The sequence below is a fragment of the Phaenicophaeus curvirostris genome, chromosome 9 (genome assembly GCF_032191515.1).
Source record: "Phaenicophaeus curvirostris isolate KB17595 chromosome 9, BPBGC_Pcur_1.0, whole genome shotgun sequence".
NCBI classification, from domain to species: domain Eukaryota; kingdom Metazoa; phylum Chordata; class Aves; order Cuculiformes; family Cuculidae; genus Phaenicophaeus; species Phaenicophaeus curvirostris.
The window spans coordinates 13,021,941-13,030,280 of record NC_091400.1 but is presented as its reverse complement, the minus strand read 5'-3'; the positions used below and the strand labels follow the sequence as shown (position 1 = coordinate 13,030,280).

At 42.8% G+C, this 8,340-nt stretch overlaps 1 protein-coding gene across 1 annotated transcript; it reads left to right on the top strand.

Annotated features, from left to right (window-relative positions):
- The first annotated feature begins 115 nt into the window (after nt 1–115).
- Nucleotides 116–8,126, top strand: EEF1AKMT2 (EEF1A lysine methyltransferase 2). The gene is made up of 6 exons (XM_069863670.1): nt 116–215; nt 1,491–1,556; nt 2,090–2,204; nt 5,877–5,984; nt 6,874–7,090; nt 7,873–8,126. Exons 1-6 carry the CDS (start codon nt 163–165, stop codon nt 7,989–7,991), a joined length of 678 nt encoding a protein of 225 aa, XP_069719771.1. The 5' UTR covers nt 116–162; the 3' UTR covers nt 7,992–8,126.
- The last annotated feature ends 214 nt before the right edge of the window (nt 8,127–8,340 follow it).

Below are 8,340 nucleotides of genomic sequence, written 5' to 3'. Positions count from 1 at the left end.
GCGGGGGCCGCTGGGAGCTGTAGTTCCGTCCCGCTCGGCACCTGGCACCAGCCGGGTGTTTCGGTCTGAGCAGCGAGCGCGAGTCCTCCGAGCACCTAGAGCGGCAACGCCGTAGGCGCTCTGGCCGCCGCGCTCTGTGGTGGCGGGCGCTTCCGGCCGGGCATGGCGGCGGGGGAGCGGCTCTTCGGCCCCTCGGCGCTGGGCACGCGGGCGCAGTGAGTGTGGCGGGGGCAGGCGGGGGGCCTTGGGGCGGGTGGCCCGTGCTGGGCCTCGGTGACCCCGTCTGCCGCCTCCCTGGGCCTCGGCAGTCGGTGCCTGGGGGACAGGGTGCTGCCTGCAGTCAATCAGCGGAGGCAGCGGAAGGCACGAAGTGGCGCTGCAGCTCGTTAGGTCGGTGCTAGCACCATCGGCCTTTCCCCATCCTGGAGCTGTTTCAGTCTAGAATAGAGCTAATTAATCGGAATAAGAACCGTTAGAATCTACACGTTTGTTTGCAACAAGACACAAGTCCGTTTATTCCCTTACTATAGAATTCTGATTGTGTTTTGAGCTGCTGCTTGGTTGCAGAAAGCCTCTTGCAAAAAGTTATCCGGTCGCTTGAAAATGTGGAAATGGGTGGTAGAGAGGGCTGAGAGGGAGTGGAGTGAAGGAGAGTTCTGTAGACCGGTTCGTGCAATTTCTGCAGAGACGTTTGCAAGACGTGGTGCGGCGTTACTGTGGAGGACTAGCCCTTTTGGATTGACCAGTGTTAGATGTAAATGCTGCAGTTCTTGGTGTGTTTTGGGTGTTTCCTGGCAATCCCTCTCTGATGGGAAGGTTTCACCAGGACTCAAGAAATAGTGGAATGATTCTACTTGGCTGCTGACCTACAAACAGTGACCATGACCTTCTTTTGATGTAGCTTTGGTCTGGTGAAGTGGTTTGGTGCATCACTGAGACCAAGGCAATGTGTGGAATGCCATTGGGTTGTCTTATGGGATTTTGTCACGTGTCGCAATGCAATGGATCATTTTTGTGGTGCAAAAGAAGTGCTGCTTTAATACTGGCCCTCAGCTGGTTGTCATCTCACAGACAGACTCCCATGACCCTCCTTGTCTTGAAGGCTTGCAATTCCATTATAAAATTTTTGACACCAATGACGAGCTGGATGTTCATTACCAGTCCCCCAGCAAAATGCTTAGCTGATATTCCTGGCAGTTTCTGCTTCTTGAATTTGCTTTTTTGACCACCTTTGATTTTACAGCATAAAATAAAAAAAGAACAAACTGTGAAACCAAAGCCATTAGCATAAATAAATAGAGTGAATTAAATGTTTTGCAGTGTTATACTGCATGAACACAGTTAATCTAAAATAAGCATCAAGGTTTATGATGACAACAATGACAATTATTTTTACACCAACCCAACAGAAACAGCCTCCCCACCCTTTCTTCCCCTCACTCTTTAAGTCTTTTCCAATGTTAATTGCAATGTTCTCTCCTTTCCTCTAGCTGGGACTCTGCATATGAGAGAGAACTACAAACTTTTCAAGACATTGGAGATGCTGGGGAAATTTGGTAAATAAAATCTCTCCACTGGAGCGTTTGTGTTATTTTGTTTTTAAAGTGGGCATTGCAAGAGCGCAGCCAGCAGCTTTGCGGGTTACTGAATGGTTCTGGATGTTGGCAAAATGATGGGAAATTTTAATCCTGAAGTCACCATTTCCTCTCTTGCCCAGTATTGCAGTGCGGATTTCTAAGTCGCACTTGGGCAACTGTCTTTACACAGAAAGTGAGTTGTAAGGCATATTATTAATAACCATTTTATCCTCCCTGAGCTCAGGTTTAGCTACACAAGTTGCCGCTGCTGACATCTTTTTTTAATATATGCAGGGCTTCATCTCCCAGAGCTGCTGTTCTAGTGAATTTTAAGGTCATTTGAGTCATTTAAGTTTAAACAAAACAAACATGGAATATGAACTATGTCAGTTGTTACCCATGTGTTTCACTAAGAAGTATTTTGCAAAAGCTGGAGGGAGTGATGAAATAAATTTGCTGTGCCTTTTGTACTTTTTCACTGTCTTCATTACCCGAGCTCTTGTTTTTCACAGGTTTGGAGAAGAAAGCATGGTTCGCATAATCAGATGGTTGGAAAAACAAAAGGTTCCCCTTGACAGCTGTGTGCTTGATATTGGGACTGGAAATGGTGTTTTACTGATCGAATTGGTTGGTATATTGTGAAGTTTGTGCTTTTGGTGCAGAACAAATATTTTGTGTGCAGTAATTTAAATACGCTTCTCAGAGGTGACAGTCATAACCATGGCAAGCTGTAACTTAGGTGAAAGACAAAAAGCAAGCAACCTACATTGTGTTTTTTTTCCTGTCAACAGCATGCTGGTTGCTGTGCTACAGGTTTTTTTCATTTGATTTAAGAATATAAGTGAAGTTAGCTCAGTGCTGTTGATATGCCTTAAAGACCATGCTGTCAGAAAGACAAGGTGTAATTGCCATGGGCTGCTTGGCAGCCTAACTCCTTGATCCAGTAATGCCGTCAGCATAGAACTGTTGTTCTGCCAAATGGAAACATCTATTGTTTTGCTAGGCATGCTGAAACTTCTGGTTTCTTGGTGCTGCCCACATTGTCAGTGCTTCAGCTTTTGAACTTCACAGTATTTCTTTAAAGCAGTCAGCCTGAATGGCCCTTGTTTTGACTTTACCTTTATATTTTGCTGTACTTAAAAACACTTTTCTTCCCATCGTTGTGTAAAACACCCGCAGGTAAGGAAATTGAGTAATACACAAAGTACTTGCATGTGCAAAACCAGGCCGTTTCTCCATGCTCAGTTCTGATAATAATACTCATTTTTGATGTAAAAATTTGATTAAACCTGATTTGTCTATGAAAGATCTTAAGAAGTTGTTAAGGCTTCTTTCCAGGAAGTGTCCATTTCCGTTAGGGTGGAAAACCCTTACCACATCTGTCCTTAGTGTTACTAAGTCTTTATGGGGACTGGCCGCCATGCCTCAATGCAGGAGAAGTCTTATGATGAATGGTAGAGATTGCTCATCTCATTAAAAGAAATTAATTTTGAAGCCTGATAATGTTTGTGAAATATACTGTTACCTAGCTCCGTTGCTGCTGAAGCACCCAGCAGAAAAGCCTTATTTGTATGACTTCAGTTTTATACTGGCACCACTTACAAATCTGAAATCAATTTTCATTCTCTGATGGGCAAATGACAGCCTGTTAGCTTTTAAAAACTAATAAATTGCAATAAGAGCACCCTCCCCTTACATCAAACTCCTCAAAGTACTGTGGTTTCTTTAATAGGAGATTTTCAGTCTGGTTTCCATTTAAAAAGTGACTTCAAAAATGACATTGTTTCTTGTTTCTAAATAATTCAGGATCTCGCTTGCTTAGTTAATGCAAAAGGATTTTTTGTATGTGTTAGCTGCCAGGCTTTGAAAACCAAGTCAGGATTCTTTTAACAAGCACGTCAGCTACTGTGGAACAGTTCTGCTGTTGGAGCTGAACTTGATTATGTGACGGAAATGGCAGTATTGGAAAAGGTAGTCAGACTTCCATCATCTGGGACATTAGCAGCACCTCTGTGAAAGGCAGCTGCTGAGGGTACGTATCGTACCACTGTCAGAACAGGAAGAGGTGCCACAGAGCACATTTCCTTGGGGAATACTGGGCCCTGGCCATGCCATTAGCAGTCAAGAATAGAAAATGGAAGTGGAGTGAGAAAATTGCTCTTAAATGCAGCTAGGTCTAAGTGAGACGTTATTAGTTCCAGCAGGGAATAGGGCACAAAAAGGAGGTGGAATAGCCACCTGAGAAGCAGGGAATAAAGTGAAACCAGGGGAGACTACTGTATCCTGCGTAAACTGGCCCAACTACCCAGCTGGATGGCAAAACATTCAGCGTGCTGCGAAATGTAAGCTAGACACACGCTGCAGGGATCTGCCCATCTGTAAGCTCCAAGAGAAATGTGTCTGGAGCCTCTTCTCTTTCTGCTTGTTTTGAGGGTCTTGGATACGCAAGTGAGACCCTTTTCTGGTAGGTGGCATTGGTGACTGAATTGTTTTGCCCTCCAAAACTTCTAGCTCTTCTATGGAAATGTTGCTGCCACATAGAGCTTTGACCTTCTCTTTCCTCCCACCCCCACCCCCCTGCAAGTATTGTGAGAGCCAACTGTCTCTGAAGTGAGGGGTCTTCACCACCTAGATGAGGGTGTCTGCCTTGCAGCACCAGAGGTGACATATAGGACAGTATGGATAGCATTGCCAGCTGCCTTCTGCTCTTTAATTTGCTTTTCAAGAAGCGGCTGGAGACTGCTTATAAATACCACGTCCAGAACTAGAGTCCAGTTGCAGGATGCAGCTTGATGATGTTTGGCACTTGAGTGAACGATCCCTTCCTGTCCCAATGCAGTCAGGCTGTACAGGTTTAGCAGCATTTAATGTTGTTTATCCTTAAACTTTCCATCTCTGTCCCAGAGACTATAGGAGTGAATGGGAGCTCCCTGAAGTGACTCAAGCTCTTTCTTTTCAAACAGAGGAGTTGTTGTGGGAACTACTCTTCCACCCCCAAGTTTTCAGCACAGGCATGTTGGGAAGCTCAGTTTGCTCTGGGGAGGGATGTGGGCAGAAGCCTGAGCAATATGCTGTTCTTCATAAAATGAAAACAACACAGTCTTTGTGTTTAGCTGAAATTAGTCCTCAATTAAGAACAGCTGGCTACCCCTGAGCTCACATGGGCTGAAGGGCTGCTGGAAGGAGGAGAGGCCATTTTAAAAAATTGTTATTTCTCCATGTCGTGGTATCAGTCTTTGGAACAAGCAGATACACAACTGATTGCGTAAGGCTAGTTAAAGTCACAGAATCATTAAGGTTGGAAAAACCTCTAAGATCATCAGGTCCAACCATTAGCCCAACATCACTGTGCCTACAGCAAGTCCATGTATTGTTCAAGAACAAAACAAACCCAAGCCTCCTCCCTCTCTCTGCTGGTGTTACCTGCAGCTGGCCATAAAATCATAGCTCTTTCTGTTAGGTTTGGGTTTAGCCAGACCAACTGACACATGTGGTACCCAGGTCTGGTCGCTTCAGCTTCTATCTTGGAGTGAAAATGTGTCATTGCCCCCCTTGCATGTGCCCAGCTCCAGCCGATACAAGGTGCCCACCTGCTTTGCAGAAGGGTTGCTAGGGTCTCGCTGCCCGAGTCAGCTAAACTGGGTTATTGTTATCTACTCGAAACTTAGATTAACAGAAAGTCTCTGTGTGTTCTTATGTGATGCATAACCTGACTGAAAATTGCTGATACAAAGACCTTGTAGCATGCAAACAGTTGCGTTCAAATAGACATTAGCATGAATAATTAGAAAAATGCAAGTTTTTGCAGTGGATTTCTGTACTAATAAAATGTATTACGTATTTTGGCTCTTACAGTTTGGGTTATAAACCAAATAATTGCTCAATCTCAAATGTTCTATGTCAGAGAGTTTTTCTTACTGTGAAGCATCTGGCATTAGCACGTGTTCTCATCACTGAAAATTCCTAGGTTTTCTAGGTTACTTTTGGTGCAGATAATAGAGCCTGTTCCCCTCCAGGGTATTGCTTTTCCCAGTTCTGCTCAGTTTTCCACTTGTTGACATAAACCAGCTTTCAGTCAACAATTCTTTTGGTGAGATATTGGGCAGAATGGAATTATTTTAGCTAATTCCCCTAGCTATTTAGCTCTTGTAATGCCAACAGGAATAAAAAAATGAGTAAAAGGTTGGGTTTTTTTCTGTCATTAATAGGAAGAGAGATGAGATGACTTATACATACAGAATATATTTGTTGGACTAAAACTTGCTGGCACACTGATTAAGATTCTCTGCTTCTGTCTAGGCAAAGTCTGGCTACACTGATCTCACAGGGATTGATTACTCTCCTTCTGCAATACAACTTTCAGAAAAAGTAAGAGAGAAAGAAGGCATGCCTAACATTAAATTGAAGGTAAGTTTTGAGAGAAAGTTTACTGAGGGAATAGTAAACAATTAAACACAAGATTAAATGAACCGATAGATATTCAGATGTGCTCAGTGTTCTATATTAATGATGTGTTTTGACATTCATTTGTGAGAGAATTCTAACCAAATAAATCTGTATTTACAAGAAGATTTTTGGTCTACTTTTTTTTCTGATTGTAACAGTCATAACAGCTAAAAAGATTTTCCTGCTTCTCGCAGGGAGCAGAATAGAGTTTCGCTGTTTGAGGAGTTCTGTATTTTCACTGCTATATTTTGAATTTCAGATTTGAGATAGAGGATGAAATCCTTAAGTGATAGAATCCTTACCAGTAGCTGTGCAGCAAGAAGTTTGAGAGGACCTGCTAGAGCAGGGGTTAGGACCAGATTACTTCCAGAGGGTCCTTCAGCCATCCTGTGATTTTGTGACTGCCTTTCATTCTGAGCTCATTCTCTTCCACGCTCTTTTATCTTCCATCCCTGTACCTGTATGATGTCTCTGTTCTTGTATGTCAGTTGTCATCTTTTTGTGGCAGGCACTGTCTATGCTGTATTTGTACAGTGCCTAGCACACAGCTGCTGGGATGCAGGGATCAAAGTACAAACAATGATTTAAAGAATGAACTTAAGGTATGTTAACTTGAGCTTTACACGGGTAGATATATACACAGGCTTTACATCGAATAGATCATCACATAATGCATAGAGAAGAAAGATGCTGACTTGGCTTTATGAAAGTGAAAAGCCTGCGAGTTACCCTTTCTGATCAGACCTATTGTTGGGTTTGAGGCTTTTTATTTTAAAGTATTAGTTTGCATTAAAGATTTGGGAGCTCCTGAGTAGAAGATTGATTTCACAGTTGTAGATTTCTGGTTTAGGTAGAAGACTTCCTGGCTCCATCAGCTGAGCTGTCAGGATTTGAGATCTGTATTGACAAGGGGACTTTTGATGCCATAAGCCTTAATCCTGATAACGCGGTGGGGAAGAGGAAGCAGTATGTGGAATCCCTCTGGAGTGTATTGAAACCAGAGGGCTTTTTCCTCATAACATCTTGCAACTGGACCAAGGAGGAGCTGTTGGATGAGTTCAGAGAAGGTAAGCAGTTGGACAGAACCATCTGCCAACTTAGAGTTGTTCAAAGATGCAATGAGTAAATTTTAATGTCCATGTTAGTGTATTGGCTTTCTCAGATCATGATTAGACAAGGTAAAGCAACTAGTGAATGCTGCAGTCTGTCTTCCTTCTGTTTCCCTCAGGAATTGCAGCTTCTGCATTTGCCAGTGCCAGCATGGCAGGGAGAAAAGGTTTTGTTATGCTTTGGAGGATGAGGACTTCAGTCTGGTTACACTGGGAAAGGAAGAAGTTTTGTACTTGGGTTACTTTTTCTTCTTTGAGCCCTTTATTATCAGATCCAGTTCCGCTATCTGATTGCTTTGAAACTGGGGTAACGTTGTTACCTGTATTCAGGGGAACTGGCAAATCTGTGGATGTGACCTCTTGTCACCTCCTCGGTGACATTTCTGATCCACTTGGTGGAATGTTTTTATGTGCCGGTTAGCTCTTGAATCTCATGCCTGGGGCTTGAAACTTGGTGTGGCTCTAAACCAATTTTCCCTTCTGGGGAACTGAAAATATTGGCAAGTTAGCATCTTTTCTGCCGTTAATTTGTGTGAGTCAGCCGGCTGAGATTTTTATTATCCGTGGAAGAATTTCAGCTGTAAAGCAGCGACGTGGTGTAATGATCCAGTCCTATAAACTTACAGAGTAACTGACTTGCAAATTTTCCAGAAGAATAAAGAATGGTTTGCAAAGGGTTATCCAAAAGGAAAATAAAATTACTTCCTTCTAATAAAAGTATTTCAATTTCTGTCTGGCAGGATTTGAGATTCTGGAGGAGCTGCCAACACCCAAGTTTTGCTTTGGAGGAAGAATTGGCAACACTGTAACAACATTGGTTTTCCAAAGGAAAAAAACCAGGCCATCCAAATTAGATTAGCTGAAGAAAGTCTGAACTTTAAACCTGACAGAAAACCTCAGACACGTGTGTAAATAAATGCTCTTTGAGTACACAGTAAAATACTATGTATGGAACTCTAAGGGACTATAAAATATCACGATAGAAACATTCCAACTTCGCATAACTTGCCTGTAAATGTTGTCCTTGCTACAACCTCGCTTGTTTTAGAGAAGCTGCAGGTTTGTAAGGGAGAGAGAAATAAGGCATTCCAAATACGGAGACTAATATAACTGAATAATAGTTGTGTTTGGAACATAAAAATTACCTGGTATGTAATTTCTGTAATTGATAATTGGTGACCAGTAGAGGTAAAGGTATTCTACAGAGC

Excerpts from the sequence above, each read along its gene's own strand:
- EEF1AKMT2 (XM_069863670.1), top strand. The coding sequence starts at position 163 with ATGGCGGCGGGGGAGCGGCTCTTCGGCCCCTCGGCGCTGGGCACGCGG. Across the intron at positions 2,205-5,876 it reads GTGTTTTACTGATCGAATTG|GCAAAGTCTGGCTACACTGA; the intron begins GTTGGTATATTG and ends GCTTCTGTCTAG. Across the intron at positions 7,091-7,872 it reads GTTGGATGAGTTCAGAGAAG|GATTTGAGATTCTGGAGGAG; the intron begins GTAAGCAGTTGG and ends TCTGTCTGGCAG.